Here is a 22501-nt window from a genome sequence, read left to right on the forward strand (position 1 = left end):
ACACCTATAAACTGGTCCTCACTGAGCCTGTCAACTCCCAGGGTGAGGAAAACAAGCGACTCCTGTTGAAAAAAGTCGTAACTAAGTCATAAAAAAGTCATGGTAGGCTACAGTATGTTGAAAAAAGTAATAAAAAATCATGGTCCAGTATGTTGAAAAAAGTAATCGTGTAGTATAGAATGTTGAAGAAGTCCTAAACAAGTAATAGTATAGAATGTAGAAGAAAGTCTCTCACATTGCTCTTGGGTGACTTTATGCCACTCCTCATGTAACCCAGTAGAAAACAGATAATATTGTTATTTCCCTTAAAATATTTTTTTAATTTATTTCACCCTCTTTAATTTATTATTCTGTCAATAATATTATTTTTGCACACACTCAGTCCTTATTTGTTGTATTATATGCATGATAGGAAAGAGAAAGTAGTTCCACCCTCTTCTCGCGAGAGTTACAGTGCGTGAGTGAGAGTCCAGAGTAGCGCGGTGCAGAGTCAGAGCAGCGGTACGAGCAGATGAGAAACACGGAAGAGAAAGTCAATAAGAAGTCACGAAAACTGCGGTTGTGAATTTTCGACGTGCTAAAGTATGACTTTTTTTGGGGGGGGGGGGAATATGACTAAGCCTTTTTATAACTATTTTGCACTCACTACACTCAGATTTTGATTGACACGCGATATAGAAGCATATGTTAGCACTTTTACATCATTTTTACAACATTTTATGAATTTTGTCGATTTTTCACTTTTTTTTCGACATGCTATAGTATGACTTTTTTTTTTTCCTGAAAAAATTTATCATGGCTTTTTATGGCTGTTTTGGACTCACTACACTGAGACTTGGTGCATCAAGCGATATGAGCGATTTTTATGCCTTTTTAACAATTTTAAATATTTTTTTATGAATATATCCTGACTGACTTTTTCGTGAATTTTCGACGTGCTACAGTACGACTTTTTTGGGGGGGGAGGGGGGGAATATGACTAAGCCTTTTTATAACTATTTTGCACTCACTACACTCAGATTTTGATTGACACGCGATATAGAAGCATATGTTAGGACTTTTACAACATTTTATGAATTTTGTCGATTTTTCACTTTTTTTTCGACATGCTATAGTATGACTTTTTTTTCCCTGAAAAAGTTGACCATGGCTTTTTATGGCTGTTTTGGACTCACTACACTGAGACTAGGCGCGTCAAGCGAGATGAGCGATTTTTATGCCTTTTTAACAATTTTAAATATTTTTTTATGAATATATCCTGACTGACTTTTTCATGAATTTTCGACGTGACGTGACTTTTTTTTGGGGGGGGGGGGGAATATGACTAAGCCTTTTTATAACTATTTTGCACTCACTACACTCAGATTTTGATTGACATTTTATGAATTTTGTCGATTTTTCACTTTTTTTTCGACATGCTATAGTATGACTTTTTTTTTCCTGAAAAAATTGATCATGGCTTTTTATGGCTGTTTTGGACTCACTACACTGAGACTTGGTGCATCAAGCGATTTTTATGAGTCTTTAACAATTTTAAATATTTTTTTATGTATATATTCTGACTTACTTTTTCGTGAATTTTCGACATGCCCTTTGACCTTTTTTGACCTTTTTTTAACAATATGATCAAGGCTTTTTTTTTTAAAGATTATTTTCTTGCATAGACACCTTTGTATTTAGCGGTGGATAGAGAGGAAACATGGGAGAGAGAGGGGGATGTGACATGTATCAAAGGATCTCCAGCCGGGATTCGAACCTGAGGCTGCTGCATATATGCAGACATGGGTAAATGGCATGCACTTTAACCACTCAACCACCTGCCTGCCTGCCATGAACAAGCCTTTTATGACTGTTTTGGACTCACTACACTCAGATTTTGATTGACACGTGATATAGAAGCATATGTTAGGACTTTTACATCATTTTTACAACATTTTATGAATTTTGTCGATTTTTCACTTTTTTTCCGACATGCTATAGTATGACTTTTTTTTTCCCTGAAAAAGTTGACCATGGCTTTTTATGGCTGTTTTGGACTCACTACACTGAGACTAGGCGCGTCAAGCGAGATGAGCGATTTTTATGCCTTTTTAACAATTTTTAATATTTTTTTATGAATATATCTTGTCTGACATTTTCGTGAATTTTCGACGTGCTATAGTATGACTTTTTTTTGGGGGGGGGGGTGGGGGGGGGGGAATATGACTAAGCCTTTTTATAACTATTTTGCACTCACTACACTCAGATTTTGATTGACACGCGATATAGAAGCATATGTTAGGACTTTTACATCATTTTTACAACATTTTATGAATTTTGTCGATTTTTCACTTTTTTTCCGACATGCTATAGTATGACTTTTTTTTTCCCTGAAAAAGTTGACCATGGCTTTTTATGGCTGTTTTGGACTCACTACACTGAGACTAGGCGCGTCAACCGAGATGAGCGATTTTTATGCCTTTTTAACAATTTTAAATATTTTTTTATGAATGTATCCTGACTGACTTTTTCGTGAATTTTCGACATGCTATAGCATGACCTTTTTTTAACAATATGATCAAGGCTTTTTTTTTTTAAAGAATATTTTCTTGCTTAGACACCTTTGTATTTAGCGCTGGATAGAGAGGAAACATGGGAGAGAGAGGGGGATGTGACATGTATCAAAGGATCTCCAGCCGGGATTCGAACCTGAGGCTGCTGCATATATGCAGACATAGGTAAATGGCATGCACTCTAACCACTCAACCACCTGGCTGCCTGCCATGAATAAGCCTTTTTATGACTGTTTTGGACTCACTACACTCAGATTTTGATTGACACGCGATATAGAAGCATATGTTAGGACTTTTACATCATTTTTACAACATTTTATGAATTTTGTCGATTTTTCACTTTTTTTTTCGACTTTTTTTTTCCCTGAAAAAGTTGACCATGGCTTTTAATGGCTGTTTTGGACTCACTACACTGAGACTAGGCGCGTCAAGCGAGATGAGCGATTTTTATGCCTTTTTAACAATTTTTAATATTTTTTTATGAATATATCCTGTCTGACATTTTCGTGAATTTTCGACGTGCTATAGTATGACTTTTTTTTGGGGGGGGGGAATATGACTAAGCCTTTTTATAACTATTTTGCACTCACTACACTCAGATTTTGATTGACACGCGATATAGAAGCATATGTTAGGACTTTTACATCATTTTTACAACATTTTATGAATTTTGTCGATTTTTCACTTTTTTTCCGACATGCTATAGTATGACTTTTTTTTTCCCTGAAAAAGTTGACCATGGCTTTTTATGGCTGTTTTGGACTCACTACACTGAGACTAGGCGCGTCAACCGAGATGAGCGATTTTTATGCCTTTTTAACAATTTTAAATATTTTTTTATGAATGTATCCTGACTGACTTTTTCGTGAATTTTCGACGTGCTATAGTATGACTTTTTTTTTGGGGGGGGGGGGGGGGGATATGACTAAGCCTTTTTATAACTATTTTGCACTCACTACACTCAGATTTTGATTGACACGCGATATAGAAGCATATGTTAGGACTTTTACATCATTTTTACAAGATTTTATGAATTTTGTCGATTTTTCACTTTTTTCCAACATGCTATAGTATGACTTTTTTTTTCCTGAAAAAATTGATCATGGCTTTTTATGGCTGTTTTGGACTCACTACACTGAGACTTGGTGCATCAAGCGATATGAGCGATTTTTATGACTCTTTAACAATTTCAAATATTTTTTTATGAATATATTCTGACTGACTTTTTCGTGAATTTTCGACATGCGGCATGACCTTTTTTTAACAATATGATCAAGGCTTTTTTTTTTTAAAGAATATTTTCTTGCTTAGACACCTTTGTATTTTGCGGTGGATAGAGAGGAAACATGGGAGAGAGAGGGGGATGTGACATGCATCAAAGGATCTCCAGCCGGGATTCGAACCTGAGGCTGCTGCATATATGCAGACATAGGTAAATGGCATGCACTCTAACCACTCAACCACCTGGCTGCCTGCCATGAACAAGCCTTTTTATGACTGTTTTGGACTCACTACACTCAGATTTTGATTGACACGCGATATAGAAGCATATGTTAGGACTTTTACATCATTTTTACAAGATTTTATGAATTTTGTCGATTTTTCACTTTTTTCCAACATGCTATAGTATGACTTTGTTTTTCCCTGAAAAAGTTGACCATGGCTTTTAATGGCTGTTTTGGACTCACTACACTGAGACTAGGCGCGTCAACCGAGCTGAGCGATTTTTATGCCTTTTTAACAATTTTAAATATTTTTTTATGAATATATCCTGACTGACTTTTTCGTGAATTTTCGACATGCTATAGCATGACCTTTTTTTAACAATATGATCAAGGCTTTTTTTTTTAAAGAATATTTTCTTGCTTAGACACCTTTGTATTTAGCGGTGGATAGAGAGGAAACATGGGAGAGAGAGGGGGATGTGACATGTATCAAAGGATCTCCAGCCGGGATTCGAACCTGAGGCTGCTGCATATATGCAGACATGGGTAAACGGCATGCACTCTAACCACTCAACCACCTGGCTGCCTGCCATGAATAAGCCTTTTTATGACTCTTTTGGACTCACTACACTCAGATTTTGATTGACACGCGATATAGAAGCATATGTTAGGACTTTTACATCATTTTTACAAGATTTTATGAATTTTGTCGATTTTTCACTTTTTTCCAACATGCTATAGTATGACTTTGTTTTTCCCTGAAAAAGTTGACCATGGCTTTTAATGGCTGTTTTGGACTCACTACACTGAGACTAGGCGCGTCAAGCGAGATGAGCGATTTTTATGCCTTTTTAACAATTTTAAATATTTTTTTATGAATATATCCTGTCTGACATTTTCGTGAATTTTCGACGTGCTATAGTATGACTTTTTTTTGGGGGGGGGGGGAATATGACTAAGCCTTTTTATAACTATTTTGCACTCACTACACTCAGATTTTGATTGACACGCGATATAGAAGCATATGTTAGGACTTTTACATCGTTTTTACAACATTTTATGAATTTTGTCGATTTTTCACTTTTTTTTCGACATGCTATAGTATGACTTTTTTTTTCCTGAAAAAATTGATCATGGCTTTTTATGGCTGTTTTGGACTCACTACACTGAGACTAGGCGCGTCAACCGAGATGAGCGATTTTTATGCCTTTTTAACAATTTTAAATATTTTTTTATGAATATATCTTGACTGACTTTTTCGTGAATTTTCGACATGCTATAGCATGACCTTTTTTTAACAATATGATCAAGGCTTTTTTTTTTAAAGAATATTTTCTTGCTTAGACACCTTTGTATTTAGCGGTGGATAGAGAGAAAACATGGGAGAGAGAGGGGGATGTGACATGTATCAAAGGATCTCCAGCCGGGATTCGAACCTGAGGCTGCTGCATATATGCAGACATGGGTAAATGGCATGCACTCTAACCACCTGCCTGCCATGAATAAGCCTTTTTATGTCTGTTTTGGACTCACTACACTCAGATTTTGATTGACACGCGATATAGAAGCATATGTTAGGACTTTTACATCATTTTTACAACATCTTATGAATTTTGTCGATTTTTCACTTTCAGTCATGATACATATGTTGAAAAAAGTCATAAAAAAGTCATGGTATAGTATGTTGAAAAAAGTCATAAAAAAGTCACGGTACATGTAGAGTATGTTGAAAAAAATAATCTTATAGTATAGAATGTAGAAGAAGTCCTAAACAAGTAATAATATAGAATGTTGAAGAAAGTCTCTCACATTGCTCTTGGGTGACTTTATGCCACTCCTAACATTATAATAATAAAAAACAGCTTGGCTTCATGACTTATGACCGTCCACCTTCCTCTTGATCACATCACAGCACCGCCTTTAGGAGTCTGGAAGCGTCCTGCTGTGCTCTTCACCCCAGCTGCCAGCTTCCAGCCTCTTTGAAGGTCACTGGAGGTCATCCTGCGGCTGCTGAGTGACATTTGAATGAGTTGGCGTTCTCGCCCTCTGCCAGTCTGCCACACTTCTTTTCAAGTATTTTGGCATGGTCAACAGTTACTTTTGAGGTACTACCTAGCACTGTTTCTGTATAATAGTATCAAGAAGTTTTAATTTGGTCCCATGTTTAGGACACACAAAAACATGGACAAAACAACCATTGTTTTTTATTCTTTTTTATTGCCATTGTGCATGAACTTTGACACTGCAGGTTACACAAGGAGTATCATGTAGTGAGTTGATGAACACTCTGACCTGCCAGTGATGTGCTCGGGTCACTCTCAGTGCTGGTTTCGTATCAGTTGATGGCTTTAGCAACAAACTACTTGCTGATCCAGCCCCCATGCTCAAAACCAAAGGAATGCAAGATGAGACGCTCGTGTCAAAGAACGGACAACTTCTGGGAGGACAACACGTTTTTTGTTTTTTTTTCCTTTTTTGTCTTATTATTGCACACATCTAGTTTACCAATGCCAAGTATATGTGGGACACTGGGAAAGCATAGCTCTTGGTAAGGTGCTGAAATGTCTTTAAGAAACCACCACATTGCATTGAGCCTCTTTTGAAAGCCACATATATACAAAATATGAACGGAGCGTCAATGCGGGGGACTCCACAAGCACACCAGATATCCAAAGAAACGTGGGTTATGTTTCACTCTGGCAAGTGAAAGTGGTGGGTCATTTACACGTGGGCATGTTGACGCTTCTTCAACAGCTGAGAGGACTGTGAGATGTTCAGGTTGTTGCTTGGTGGAAGCATCAGGGTGCCTACAACGCTCAGTAAGAACGCTGAGAGGGAGGCAGGCCAGTGTGGTCCTTTTATCCGGGACCAAACATCTCTACAGCCGCTACAGCCATCAAATCAAAACGCAGAGAGATTTTAGGAACGGGTCATCGTGAGTTTGTCTTGGACGCCAGAATCTCATGGAATGCATTTAATGGAATACAAATAATGCGGATTATCAGAACAGTCTCAATTTGGACGTGCAGATTGGAGATAAAGTTGTGCAAACAGTCGTCTTGTATGGCTATAGTTCACTTTTCACTTGTGCAAACCGTGCGGCAAATCTCCTGATGCCGCGGACAACCTCGATACTTTCCTGGTCCTCAATTACGCAAAACTGTCCAGACGTTTAACACCCACTCAGATGTCTAACGTTCTTTTCTGATTGTTCTTTAAGGCAGTGTCTGATTTTGGCCATTTGGGGGCAGCAGAACGTCAACATTTACTTTATAAAGTTGTTCCGGCTAACACGTTCACAATGACTTTTTCACACAGAGAAACATTCATGGCAGCTTTGTGTCCGATATTCACTCTCCTTTTTGCTCCGGTTTGGTCTCCACCAACTCCTGAGAAAGAATCTGACTGTTTAGCTGCTGAATGATCCACTCGTTTGGTCTGTATAATGTTTGGTAGTTGGTGGGTAGTTCACTGGGGGAGGTCATGTGCCTTTAAACCAAAACAATGAGCTAAAAGAGGCAAAAAAGTCTCCTTAAAGCTGAGGAAAAGTGCAGTCGTGTGAATGTCGATGTGGGTTCATCACTACGAGTGAGCCTTTCACATTGAACATAGTCCTGTGATACATTTCTGATTTGGAATGAGGGATGAGTGCAGCTTTAAATCATTATTTAGACAAATGAGCTTCAGGTTTGCTGTATTTTATTTAGAGAAAATAACTGTTTTGGACACTTTAACCATTTGAGACCTTCAGCTTCTTTTGTCAACTAAAAGAAAAGAGTTTCTATTCAAAGTAATGCGCTGAATAAAAATGTTTTGTTTAAACGTAGATATCTTAAACAACACATCGTCCTCGTGTTTCCTTTTTTTAACCAAAATCCAGTCTTCATTAGTGCCTGATTGATGTGGTTTTTATCCAAAATGTAAGCTTCTGCTTGACGTGGGAACTTTAAATCGAATGAAACGATGTGATTGGTCGAATTCTACAGGATAGATTTTCTAAAACAGAGAAGAAGAAGTTGCACAGGTCTCCTTTCCTCTGAGACCATTTGCATTTAAAAAACGCTGAAAGGTCGTTATGGAAGTTTCGCCCAATGACCCCCCGCAAAAAAAACAGCTAATTAACTCATAAAATTGACACTTTTAGATGACTCAAATTGATTTCACGACTCTACTTGTGCTACTGTTACATTTTATTTACAGCTAGCAAAACGTGGCCGCTGCATTCAGTCTCGGAGCCTGGAGAATCGTAGGAGGTCTGATCTTTTCAGGCCTCAACAACCAATCGATTACTTAGTCATTCTTTCAAATGATTTCTCTACAGTGAGCGTGGAATCCTGGTGGCTGATGGGATGTTGCATCAGAGGACATGTTTGCTGATAGACTGCTCGGTACTTCTCTTGATCAGATTAATAATCCAACTTCAACTCATCAAGAATAATTTGGTTATAAAAATGAAGATATTGGTCAACATATTGCTGCATTATAACTCACAGTGACATCAGAAATCCAGGACCTCTAGTCTGAGTTTGCATGGGACGATGTGAAAATGTCATGTCACGATTATCCTGGCCAAAATAACTGAGATATTATCATCAAAATATGCTCTTAAAATGGCACTAAAACCACTTTACATTGAAGGAAGAAATATTGTTAAGCATCACAGGTCGGACACTCATCTTCCTTTAGTGAACATCCTTTTAGTTAACAATCTTAAATAAGGTAATCATGAATCATAAGCTCCCCCTGCATAAATAAAGGATAAAATCCAACATCGTCCCATCGCTAGTCTCACTTAAATCAGGTTGAGTTGCACAAGAAAAACGGATTCTTTGGCTAAAAACGGAGATTTCACTCATCAAATAATATCGTTTCTACGTCAGAAGAAAGTGTTTGTACAACTTAACCTCCAGTCTGCACCTCGACAGAACCAAACGCTTCAGTCTGATCTTCATGTACTGCAGATGTACTTCAATCCACACACACACACACACACACACACACACACACACACACACACACACACACACACACACACACACACACACACACACACACACACACACACACACACACACACACACACACACACACACACACACACACAGACACACTCAGCCTTCACGTCTTCAAGCCTCTGCAGTAGTCCACCACGAGTCTAGTCTCACTAGTCTCTGGACCGGAGGGAGTGATTGGTCTGGGATTGGAGAAAATAAAGGGGAAATAGATGACAGTGAATCTGTTCTGCTTTGTCGAGCTGCAGATATTTGTATGGACATACATTCCAGATTACCTGAGTATAGACTCTGATTGTGAAATACCTGAAGCGAGGCCAGATGCAGACGCTGTGCAACCAATTTGAGGCCATGGTTTTTTTTTTTTTCTCTCTTTGCCCAGATAATTTTTCTCATTGCATTATTTTAGACAGGGTTTAACAATGTGACCTGGATAGTGTAAACATAATCCTGAATAGTACAGCTGTTTTTCCTGTTCGGTACGTAACACAGCAATACACAGTATTTTTTTTTTTCTATTTTAAAACAAGCATTTTTCATAGAGATATATGTGTATATAGTATATGTTTAGAGAGCTTATTCATACTGTGAATGTTGAAACAGAACACAACACATAATTTAATCAGAAATATACTACCAGTTTAAATTGCATGCCCCTCCCCCCATCCATCGTGCTCCATTCTTCCCTCCGATGCCTGCAGACCATCGCCGTCAGGTCCTTCCCTGCCAGCAACAGCTCGGACGCCATGCAGGACAGAACGTTAACGGTGGCGAGTCTTCGTAGTGGCGGCGGTTATTCGGGACATTGTTGCTACGTCATGCAGAGATAGAAGGGGGTGGGTGGAGGGGGTCAGCACAGAGAGACGGAGGCTCCCCTGGCAGGGCAGAGGGAAGTGTTGGTGGGTGGGACAGTCAGTGGTGATGGTCGGTGGTCGCTAGTGTGGATCCCGGAGTCAGAGGCCGGCTCTGCTCAGGTCTAGCTGGCGGCTGGGCTGTCTGTCTGAGGGTCTGCAGTCTCTGACCCGGGCTCCTCCGGGGGGTCGTCTGTGCTGGTGCTCGTGGAGACCTGAGTGGGGGCTCCGTAGAGCGATGCGGTCCCCTGGGGCTCGGAGCCGGAGGCCGCCTCCGCGTCGTCCTCCTCGGGCTCCGAGGCCGGGGTGAGGTGCAGGGAGCCGGGGAGCTTGACGGGGCAGAACGCCGAGCCCGTCGAGATGAAGTTTACCTTGTTCTTGTCGGGGCAGGAGAAAAGGGGGGCCGATGCCGATGTGGACTGCCTGGAGCTGCAGAGGAAACACATTGAGGATTAGGGTTCGGAGTATAAAGGATTTATGCGTTTTTTCTTTCTATCTTTAAATATTCATTCCTCCATTATTCATGAAGGGAGATGTTTATGATTGCCTTATTTGAGATTGTTTCCTTGTTTTTCACTTAAAAAAACTGTGATTTTGCATATATTTTGAGCATATTTTGATGATTTTCAGGATAATATCGTGAATCGCTGCAATATGGATTACATGACATTTTCATCTGGTCCCTGTGCCGAGAGAGGAGGACGCATTCAGAATATCAAAACCATCTGTACCTCATCTCCTCAAAGGCCTTGATCTTCTCGCAGCCTTCTGGCGGCTCCCGCTTGAACATGTAGCTGTTGTTGGGTTTGGGCGAGGAGGCGAACTTGGGAAGTGGTGAGCTGCTTCCGCTGTCTGTGAACACGGAGATAGAAAACGTACGTTCACTCACACACACACACGGCAGGACAGCGACTAACGTGTTTCTATCTGAGCGACCAGAGAATATTCAGTTAAACCAGATCCTCATTGTTCTCTGTGAAGTTTACAGGAAGTGATGTAATGTGTGTGTTTCCTGAGGAGTGAGCACTGCACCAGACTCCATTTAAAAATACAGCCTTTTAACGATCATTAACCAGCTTTAAAATCGCATTTTCAAATGGACCTGTCAACCAGCAGGTAAGCCCCGCCCCCTAAAGCATCCCCTGCTTTCTGGTCTGGTGGACTCTAAATGGACCATAATGTACTAAATGAACATCATGCTGGATTGAAGAAGACTTGAAACTAGAGATTGAGACCATAAACTCATGTTTACAATGTTTACTGAGATAATACATCAAGACAGAAGTAGTAGAGTCCATCTAATCCTCGAGTGTCCTACCTTTGTCCCGGTCGTACAGCAGATCCTCTGTGGAGTAAGGACTGCCGTCATGTGATCCCGGTGGGCAGGCAGGCGAGGGGCAGGGCGACAGGCTGGAGCAGCTGCTGGACCGACCGGGTGCTGATGGAGTCTGGGTGTCCACGCTGCGGGTGCTGCTGCTGCGCTGCTGGGGAGGGAAGGGCGCCCGTCGCCCGTCAGGGACCTCCAGGGACTGCAGAGTCCGACCGGAGACACAGCAGGGAGGAACAACTGAATACCAATCATTGCTGAGACAACGGGAATCACGCCAAACGCAAAGCTCACCTTTCTCACAACCCGAGTGCAAACAAAGCCAATCAAAGACTGAATGGACACGAATAAATGGGAAATTGGAAACGAGGCTACTAAACGAAATCCATGCAAGGCTGACTTCAGGAGTGTCTCCTGTGTCTGTGGTCGCCCAGAGCTTCATTATGTTATTTCTGTATCCTTTTTTTTTATCTGTTTATTGCAATTAAATCACAGCTAAATCATTTATTTTGGGTTCATCCAGCTGTAGTAAACCAGCAGATGTGTGTCTTGCTATAGATCCAGTGAATACAGCTTAGTGAAATTCACCGAGCTCCTCTGGATGATGTCATGAACCCATGAGTTTGGTTTCCATTCGTATCTGGAACTTGAAAACATGTACCATCTACGTGGTGGGAAGTCCCGCCTCCTCTGTGGCGACGTTTTTGTTCGTTTGGTGTGAACATGGCATTAGACACTCGGGTTATGTATGAATATGAATGAAGCACCTTGAGCTCCTCCTTCTCCCCATTATCTTTGATGAAGACCTTCTCCAGCTCGTGGTTGATGCCCTCCATGCTGCTGGGCACTCTGGAGATGGAAGGCTTTGGCACTGTGATGTTGGACAGCGGCATCTGGGCCGACTTCGACATGGAAAACTGCTGCAGAACAAACAAACACAAGCGAGTTGAGTTAGTCTTCAGCCATAGAGTACTTAAGTTTATATATATATAGCTGTACAAACCCTTTGATAGCATACATCTCATTATTCTACTCTTTCAAGATACCAATGTCATAGCCACAACTAAGAACCCAAACCAGGAAGGAGGGTGTTGCCTTGCAATGTTTCCAGGTCAGTGAGTTTGAACAACACTACCTGAACGTGGCCGGCTTTGGGGGTGTGGTTGGTGGTGCTGGTGAGGGCGATGTAGGTGATGGTGCTGCCCTGCCGGGGGGAGAGTCGCTCCTTGTCTTTTCTGTGGCGTCCTCCTTGTTTACTGCGCTGGAGCTGCTGACGGAGCTTCGCTATCTGCAGGAGTCAAACAGGAGGGCAAGGAGGCGACAGAAACATTAACATTATTATATATATAAGTCCATACATAGATATACAACTCTCAGACCGTTTCATGTTTCTGTATTTGTTTGATGAACCGCAAACAGTGATTGATTCCACATGAATAAATCCTGAATGTTAATAATTTCTTTATTGCTGCTAAATGAATCAGATTCACATCCATTGTACACAGCAGATATTTATTAGATTTGTTCCTTCAAATGCAGCCCAGAAATGAAGCCTTCTTTTCCTGATTCAGAGGCTCCAACTGATGGATCCCTCACATCCCAACTTATCCCAAGATTCATTACAGCTACGGGATTTTCATCAACCTGCTGAACCGGCCGCTGAATTGCGACACAGCTATAGACTTTATATAACAGGGGAAGGCAACCTTAGGCACGTGATGGCAATAAGTGCAGGTGCAAGAGAATTTTTCTTGGACATGAGTTCCCAGCCATTGGTAAGTTTATTGCAGAAAGTAAACCGTCCACCAGATGTCACTGTTGGCATGTTGATGGCAGTCTTTATACTCCTTGGCCAGAGAAGAAGTCATTTCAAACGTTACCTTTCAAATGTACAGAAAGGGGTGTATCTGTATGGATCTGCATCGGTGTGTGTAACATGAAAACAGAAGGGAGGTGTGTGTGTGTGTGTGTGTGTGTGTGTGTGTGCAGCTTGTAGACGTTAACCCCTGCTGTGCTGGACCTCTTCACACTGTGTGTCTGTGTTAAGAGATTTCCGCTGCTGCACCAGTCCTCCAGGACATGTCTCTACATGTCCCCTCACACAGCTCAACACTGTAGAAACACCACACGTGCAGTACTTCAGTACTTCAATCAATGCAGGCTCTGTCTGAAACCGCTGCTGTTATGAGATCTCTCTGTGTTTGGGCCACCGAACCCGTTTAATGGTGCAGTCCGTTTGCTCTGAGAGCGACACACCTGGACACAAACACACAGACGAGTGGTGTAAATGTGCACAACTACTAGCATAAGATACTCAAATCTCAGTGCACCTGCCGTAAACGTGTCAGGGTGCTTTTGTAAAAAGGAGACACCGTCTCAGCGCTGGATAAAACACATCAGGTAAGATAACGCAGCAAGCGGGACGAAAGAAATATTTGTCTCTCGTCGTTGACTTCTGAATATATTTTTCTGAAATAAAGTGACATGGAGAAGACTGAAAGGGATGGGGCTTAGCCTCTCTATTAGTATATTAATTATTTATATTATCATACCCATAAGAGCCACTATTTTAACATAACCTGTCAATCACAAGGTAGCCCCGCCCTAAAGCATCCCCTGCTTTCTGGTCTATTTGAGTCTAAATGGGACCATAATTTACTAATTGAACATCATGTTGGTTTAAAGAAGACTTTAAACTAGTGGTTGAAATCATAAACTCATGTTTACAATGTTAACTGAGATAATACATCAAGAGAGAAGTCAGGTCAGACTTCTTCTTACAACCAGTGGAGTCGCCCCCCGATGGCCAGCAGAGAGAATGCAAGTTCAAGCCACTTCACTTTCAGAACCAGAGGTCGCTGCCTGGTTTCAACACAACTATGACAGAACCTGAACTAAAAAGTAGTGTTTGTTTTGACTAAAACACCAACTGCACCACACGTCACACGGTCATCCAGGTATAAAGCAGGTTTTCCCGATCATAAAGCAGCTGCAGTGCTCAGGTCTGTTCCCTCGTCCTCCTCGTAGCTCGTCCATTCTGTGGAATCCGTGTCAGCGTGGCTCCTCTGCAGCCCTGTAACTCAGTAACGTGCCTGTGCACACATTAGCGAGGGCCAAGCCGTCCTCCGACCGGCCCTTATTGTTCCCTCTGCTGCAGGAGGCGGAGAGGAGCCAGCTGGGACTTGGCCGGCCATAAATTGCAGCGCGTTATGGCCACTGCGAAGAGGGGAAGTGGGTAGTTAAGAGTGAGATAGCGTTATCTGCCGCCTCCCTGCTGCTGTGCTGAGTATCAGCAGGGTGGAGCTGATAGTGGCATGCTGGGTGCAGCTTCAGAGTCGCCGCCGTAAACCATCGGCGTCATCGAGACACGTACACCAAGCACGTGATGGAGATTATACAGTCATTCAAGACTGTTTGATCACGAAGACAACGGAGGTCTCGTAGTGGAATCCACCACGTTTTTCTCAGCAGTGTCATGTCGTTATCAACAATGTCACAGAGAGATTCAAGGATCCTCTTTTGTCATTGTGCAACAGAGGGACGGACAATGACATGCCGTCGTAGCCAAAACAAAAACACAGTAGTTCCTTCTTGCAGAGTAGCTTTTGAGTTCGCATCAGAAGGAATGTGAACAGCAACAGCAACAGAATTCTCCAGTCCTTTGAAGATTGCGAAGGCCCGACCAAAACGAGATGGTCTGGTCTACACAGGATTTCCTGTTTGCGCCACCTTTTACCATTCCCGTCACCGAGCAACCAACTGCTGTTGACAAGAAAGAGCATAGACGAGGTAACTAAGGTGATCTGAGACGCTGTGACGCATTCTGTCTTCAAAAGAAGCCTCCGAAGGACTGACGCCAGATCAACTCTGACTATATTTGAGACCCAATGATCGGAGTCCCCCTCCTCTCGTCCCACCAGAGTCCTGACCTCTATCCTAGTCCACTGGTCAAGGTCAGCTTGAGCCGGGATGAGTCCACGATGGACCAGGTCTCTTAGCTTCCATCTCGGCTCTACTCCCTCCCTTCCTGAGGTAGTAGACTTCAATTTTGGTGGCGTTTGGTCCAACAGGTCTGGGTGGGATCGGCAATGGGCGCTGATCGGACGGTGGTTGTAATGACCAAAGGTCCACTGCTCTTCATCCAACCCACACACTTCCTTTATCGATGTTGATGAGCGTATATGCCATTCAGTGCTCCAGTAATAAACACAAAAAAAATAAAATAAAAATGAAGAGAAAAATGATGTAGAAAATTAGCCAAACAGCAGGTTGGTGGCTATCAGTGGGTCTAATCCTTCCTCCACCAGAGAGAATGCAAGTTCAAGGCACTTCAGCATTGGCTTCACTTTTCAGAACCATTGGTTGCCGCCTGGCTACAGACTGTAACCCCACATTGATAACAAAAAAATAAATACATTCACCAGTTATTTACTTAAACTGCATATTACTCCAGTAACGAAGTCAAGTACTTCAGTAAAAAATACTGAGTCCAGTTCAGTAATGGGGTTGCTATGACATACAGCGATTACATTTATCTATGTGCCTTTTGAATTTTACATCCAGATTTTTTCTGTTCAGGTATCTGACAGAAATAGTTTAATATCTTTACAATTGTGTGTTTTTAAAAGTGGATTATTGATTAAAATATTGAAATATTAATCAGGCACGTTTATGATATTTATTTTTGGTAAATTCATTGTTATGTCAATCTAATTTAGCGTAAACATGAATGATGGATTAATTGATTGACAGTTTGATGTATAACATTCCCCTTTAAGACTATAAGACTTGATGGAGAAGGATTCTTGTGTGCACTGAACAAGTCTCGATATGGGTGTCGGTGTTGGTGGCGTGCCTCTTTGAGCTGATCGGCGCTGCCCCAGGACGCAGAGCGCTGGTGGGTGCTCCTCTTCGCTCTGGTTTCCTCACTCCAACATCCGGGAGTCTGAAAAGAACACGACAGCTACGTATTACCGTTAGCATAGCTGGCTGATGTAGTACGATCACAGCACAGCACGTTTTTTCTCTGTTGAAGCATCGCGTTGTTCTATTTGACTGATTTAGGAGCGGGCTAATTCACTAGCTAGCAAGCTAATTCCATGCTACAGTTACTGAACATAAAACACACCTGCTGGGTGGTTTACATTAACATGGAGCTGGACTTCACTGTTTTTAAAGTTACTTTTCATGATGGCCCTTTCAATTAGCTAATCGCTAGTGCTCATTTTGATGCCAATCTACAATGCTAATCATTAGCATGCCGGCTGTGGTTATCAGTATGATTAGGTAAGGCTCTGTAATGGTGACAAAATACAGTTTAAACTCTTATTAACATTTGTGAATTAGAGTTTTCATGCCAGGCTGTGATATGTGTATGCTAGCGATTAGCATTAGCGATCAGTGTAAGCGATATACAGGCTAATTGAAAAGGGTCAGTGCTACCCTTCATTAATTCTCCTCCCTCCACAGTCTACACAAGATGTAGAACTCAATACTTTGCAATTAAATGTCAAGATTTGGAGCTGAAAAGAACAAGGTTTTCAGCTGGAAAAATAAAGTGGTTTCAGGGTTTAGTTACTCTTCAAAAGATTTTTCTGTTTATCTACAATTTGGATATTGTGTTTGGAGTTTTGGCCATCAATCCTAAATGTTATGAGTCCACCGATCACTGACATTGAGTATTCAAACAATGGATTATCAATGTGATGAATTGACTCAAATTGACTGAGCGACAGTGTCTCATTCAATGCAGCCGGAGGAAACTCAACTGCTGCCTCGCTCATCTTAATGTGTCCAACTCAAAGGGGCCTTTTGTTTATTCTAGGCAGTCACTACAGAATGTCCCCTTATTCCCTCTTCTTCTTCTCCGTCTTAGAGAGGACGAAGAGAGACGAGGAGGATCCTGAGCTGGCGAGACAGACCTCCAGAGACACTTCACATGGTCCCTGGCTGAGCTCAGTTTGGGAACGTTTTTTTGGACTTCAATGCGTCATGCGTAACCGGTCAAAAATGTTCTTGTGTTAACCGTTGACATCCCTCCTAAAAACATATTCAAACAAAACATTACTTAATCCGTGATCAAAAATAATTAAGTTCTGTCCATCGACGAACCGACTCAATCATTTCAGCTCTACAGTATTATCTTAAGTAACAATTTTTGGACCGCAAAAGTAGAAAGTGTGAGAATAAAAAATAACTTGGGCCAGCTATCAATTACTTTAGGAATTGAGTATCCTTCTAATTATTCCATCAATAGATGTCATAAAGAAATACTTTATCCAGCAGATAGAGTGAATATACAACAGACTGTGCTCACCTGTGTGGATTTATCTTTCATACACGATGGGATGTGCACTTGGGGGTCGCGAGGCCACTGCCCAGTGAGGTAGGGCCCAGTAATAGTGTTTAGGGAGGAAGTCCAAATGGCCCCCGAGCTCCGCACCTGCTGGGGTTTTGACCTTTCAGCTGCACAGATAAAAAGAGAAGAAAGGTGTAACAGGAACGCTAGGAGTGACAGATACATTGTACATTTCAAACTGGTCAAAAAGCTATGATAGGCCTCCTGAACGATAGCTGCCCAGCAGCATAAATGGGTGGTGTTTCTGAGTAGCTCTGCTCAAAGCTGCCTAGCGATGACGGAGCCAAAACATCAATGAAGCAATGAGAGAAAGAAGGAAAAAAAACTACTTCAAAAGCTGAATGGAAAGGTGTATAATTACATGTTATCACACGTTTTCACTCATCAAGTACCGAAGGTGTGAAAAGTAAAAGTATGGGTGCTTGAAGTGATTGATGTGTTGAAAACCATTAAAATTCCTGGTGAAATTTCTTGCATAGAAAAGCCTCCCGAGCTGGAGTGTCTGCTCTTCTTCAGTGGTGTGATGCAGCTGCACACTGCAGCTCTCCGGGGTCATGTAAGCACACGTGAAACGGCAGGAAGTAGGCGGCCTGTTACACTTTGAGCTGTTTATCTGAGCCAATGTGGTCACACTGCTTCATGAAGTCTTCAAATATTTGCAGCAGGATTAGTCAGTAGATGTCCAGGATGTACCGTCAACAAAATGCTGGTGGGGCATGGTGTTTGAACAACATCTGCATTGGTTTAAAAGCTGTTATTTAGAAAACAATAACCTTTGCATTTCAGGTTGGTTCTGGTTTGTTGCTAAAAAAGAAGTGTGAACGGGCAAGAAGCATAAATGTTTGGATCCTCAAACAGATTGTAGAATTTAGTAATGTGCTTATTAGAAAACATGTTTCAGAGAATGATCTAACCGACTACCTGGTGTAACCACCCACCTGGTGTCACAGACCACCTTGTATAACCACCCACCTGGTGTAACCGCCCACCTGGTGTCACAGACCACCTTGTATAACCACCCACCTGGTGTCACAGACCACCTTGTATAACCACCCACCTGGTGTAACCGCCCACCTGGTGTCACAGACAACCTTGTATAACCACCCACCTGGTGTAACCGCCCACCTGGTGTCACAGACAACCTGGTGTAACCACCTGGTGTCACAGACCACCTGATGTAGCCAGCCACCTGGTGTCACAGACCACCTGGTGTAACCGCCCACCTGGTGTCACAGACAACCTGGTGTAACCACTTGGTGTCACAGACCACCTGGTGCACCCACCCACCTGGTGTCACAGACCACCTGGTGTAGCCAGCCACCTGGTGTCACAGACCACCTGGTGTAACCACGCACCTAGTGTCACAGACCACCTGGTGTAACCACGCACCTGGTGTAACCACCCACCTGGTGTAACCACCTGCGTCACAGACCACCTGGTGTAACCACCTGGTGTAACCAACCACCTGGTTAAACCACTCACCTGGTGTAACCACCTGGTGTAACTACCTGGTGTGACTACCTTGTGTAACCACACACCTGGTGTAACCACCCACCTGGTTAAACCACTCACCTGGTGTAACCACCTGGTGTAACTACCTGGTGTAACCACCTGGTGTAACCACACACCTGGTGTAACCAACCACCTGGTTAAACCACTCACCTGGTGTAACCACCTGGTGTAACCACACACCTGGTGTAACCACCCACCTGGTTAAACCACACACCTGGTGTAACCACACACCTGGTGTAACCACCCACCTGGTGTAACCACACACCTGGTGTAACCACACACCTGGTGTAACCACCCACCTGGTTAAACCACCTGGTGTAACCACCTGGTGTGTGAGTGTCGCTGCGTTTAGTTCTGGACTTTCATCCTCACGTTTGGTTGATGCTGAAAACCTTTGAGGGACAACAAGGTCGTCCAGCATGACTTTGAGTCATCTGACCATCTCAAACCGCAGAGACACACATCCACCAGAGGCTCATGCATTATTCACAAGGCTCTATTTAAAGGACCATTTCACAGCTTTAGCATCTCATTTCTACAAATGCAGAATGTGTCACTCTAGATCACACAATGAATGGCAGGTTGAAAGGCTGATAGAAAGAAGGGGTCGGTAAAATGAAATACACCTGATGATACTTTTACATGCACAAAATACAATTCTGAAAAAATGACATATACATATGATGACATTTCAACATTTCATAACAAATTCACAATCACAGATTTTCTTGAGTAGAAGTATCAGTTTCGGTTATTTAAAAAAAAAATATGTTGACAGCCTGACACCCATTAACCGGTAACTGACCGGTTAACGTTTAAGCAAAAACAATCTAAACGCAAGTTGAAGTGAAATACAAAAGGCACTTTTTTGCTGCTGCAAATTCCGAAGCTCGATATCCATCTAGTTTTAATTTTTTGCGTTATAAATGCTTTGCTGAAGTTTATTGTTTCAATTTGATCGGGATACAGGTGCAGGGAATAATAGTGGAATATGAGTGTGCACGTGAATGTAATAATAATAATAATAATAATAATATAATAACTTTAATGTACATAGCACCTTTCAAGGAACCCAAGGAACATTTTAGTTTACACACAAATTGTAGTCTGTGTTGGCACGAGCAGGCTTCCATACACTGTGTGTGTGCCGGTTGTTGGCAGGTGTCCAGGACACCATGCTCAGTGCCACCCCGACCTGATTCATGCCCCCACCTTGCCCCCCCACCAGGATGCTGGACACAGCAACACCGTGGAAAGATGCAACATATGCCGTGTAATAAAAAACATCACAGCAAACCACTCTCAACAAAAAATGTGTCGTAGCCATGAGGACACATTGGCTGGATTGAAAAAAAAATCAAATAAAATGCAGATAATTAGGAGTATGTCCATGAAGATGGCTGTTTGCAGACGGATGCATCTCTTTGGTGTCATGTTTGCCGGATAGTGTTTGTGATATGGAGTTGCAGAGGCTGGCCTGCTCGCCCAGAGGGCTCTGTTTATGTCTCGCAGACTGCTAGGCCCAATGTTGCCATACAGAGCAACCAGCTGACGACATTTGCTTCCCCCCCCCCCCCCCCCCCCATTCAGTGACGTTAACCAACCTAAATGTAACGAATCCATAATAAGCTTTCCTGGTCGTGAAATTCGGGATTAATCGCCCGTGTGATGTAGATGCGTGGAGTCGTGTTTAGCTGCATCATCAGCACACACGACATCCACATCATGACGTGTTTACCTCAACCGTGGCGAGGCCACTATACCGTAATAACGACTGCGTTCACAAACACGCTTCAATGAAACGCCAAAACAGCCTCAGCCTGAAACAAATATGACCGATATTACGATGGAAAACAACAACATGGTTGCGGGGGCTACAGTGGAAACGCACAAATGTACTGCGTTCACGCACCTTCTCGATGCTTCTTTGATCTACTCCCTAATGTGTTATGACCCAATTAGAAAGCTAGTCACCTAGCCTAGCATCTCTCCCCGATATGGGTAGTTAAATCGTAGGTAGAGGGAGAGCTGCTCGCTCAGTCCAATCTTGCTCGGGAAAACTTGACATTTTAAGGTTATATGGTTTAGTGAGAAAATTATATAAACTTAAAACATGTCACTGTTTGCGTCTGAATAACAACAACCCGTTTCACAATTCGGGGCACATTTAATAAAAAAAAATGCGCTCACTCGGATGAAAAAAGCAATATTTTGACCCGCTTCGCCCGTTATTTGCACTAGCTTCTCTCGCCAAAACACGACGTGGCGGCTGATGGCGAACGGTGGGTGAACATTTTTTTAAAGTTGAGATTTTATTGAAATGCGGATGTTGGATGGTGTAAACGCATACGCCGAATAGGAGAGTTGTGTATATTTGTATGGAAACATTCTCGTCTCTTTTTTTAAAATGCATACATCACGTGTCATTAATCGGCCAAACTTTTGATTGTGTGATTTTCTAAGCTAGTTTGGCGTCGCGGTTAGGTTAGCAACCAAAGCTATCTGTACGATGATGGGTGCATTAAAGATTCAACTTAATGTACTCCGAATGACGTAATTACCTTTGGGAAGAGGCGAGATGGGGGCGCGTTCTGGTGAGCTCCTATAGTCCGGCGGTGATGGTCTTGTCCTGGGCACCAGCCTGCCGTCCGAGCCGCTTCCACCCGGGTTGGCGGGACTGGAGCAACGGGACGTCGTCGGTCCTGTGTCGCTCCCGGCTACTGAGAAGGAGCAGGAAGCGGAGCGGGTTGGGCTGAGCTGCTGGTCTCCACGCAGAAGCTGGTACGGCACCGTGGCGCGGATAGGCGGCTGCAACCGGACCGCCGTGGTGGTGGTGTTGCTAGAGGAAGAGCAGGGTGTTGTCGGGGAGCCGCCGTGTTGACCCCGTCGCTGCTGGGATGAGCTGGCTGTCGCTGCCGGGGATGCTGACATGTTTCAGCCCCGTTCACTTGATAAAGTTGTGGCAGTATGAGTTGTACAAAACAGACCAAAACCTAATGTTTTCCAGCCACATCCATTTTCAACACACTTTTTCTGAAGTTAATTCACGCTGTCCCAATCCCAGTCCTCCACTTTACAAGTTATACACTTTTTTTTCCTCACGCATTTGAGTTTAAACAGCCCATCTGTCCTGTTAACAAACATACGACACCAAAAAAATAGTTATTATCGCGTTACTTTTGGTCAAAATTGGCCAATGTTGTTATTCTCACGCACTGACACTAGAGGTGGGACCAAATCACTACGACTACTTCCTGATTGGTGCCGGACTACTTCCTGAAGATGTCAGCGGCTTTCTCATTGGCTGTGTGGCTTTAACCGAACGGCCAATGAGGGGCGGGTTCACCAAAATAAAGGTTTCAGGGGTCTGCTATTGGTTAGTCACCGACACATGGAGAACATAATGGTGAATGCATATAAAACGCGTACTCTAATCGTGCATTC

The 22501-nt window shown here is 42.7% G+C and overlaps 1 protein-coding gene across 1 annotated transcript; it reads right to left on the reverse strand.

Moving 5' to 3' along the window:
- Window positions 1-6194: 6194 nt before the first annotated feature.
- glcci1a (glucocorticoid induced 1a) lies at window positions 6195-22214 on the reverse strand. Its single transcript, XM_084033091.1, has 8 exons — window positions 21619-22214; window positions 17504-17652; window positions 16043-16132; window positions 12323-12475; window positions 11955-12107; window positions 11179-11389; window positions 10592-10712; window positions 6195-10289 (listed from the first exon to the last, which is right to left on the reverse strand). Exons 1-8 carry the CDS (start codon window positions 21986-21988, stop codon window positions 9986-9988), a joined length of 1551 nt encoding a protein of 516 aa, XP_083889217.1. The 5' UTR covers window positions 21989-22214; the 3' UTR covers window positions 6195-9985.
- Between the last annotated feature and the right edge of the window lie 287 nt (window positions 22215-22501).

Source organism: Eutrigla gurnardus, assembly GCF_963514095.1.
Source record: "Eutrigla gurnardus genome assembly, chromosome: 17".
Classification (NCBI taxonomy): Eukaryota; Metazoa; Chordata; class Actinopteri; order Perciformes; family Triglidae; genus Eutrigla; species Eutrigla gurnardus.

Coding starts and splice junctions, on each gene's coding strand:
- glcci1a (XM_084033091.1), bottom strand. CDS start 21,988: ATGTCAGCATCCCCGGCAGCGACAGCCAGCTCATCCCAGCAGCGACGG. Junction 17,653..21,618: donor CATCTCGCCTCTTCCCAAAG/GTAATTACGTCA, acceptor TTATCTGTGCAG/CTGAAAGGTCAAAACCCCAG. Junction 10,713..11,178: donor GCTGTACGACCGGGACAAAG/GTAGGACACTCG, acceptor CCGTGTTCACAG/ACAGCGGAAGCAGCTCACCA.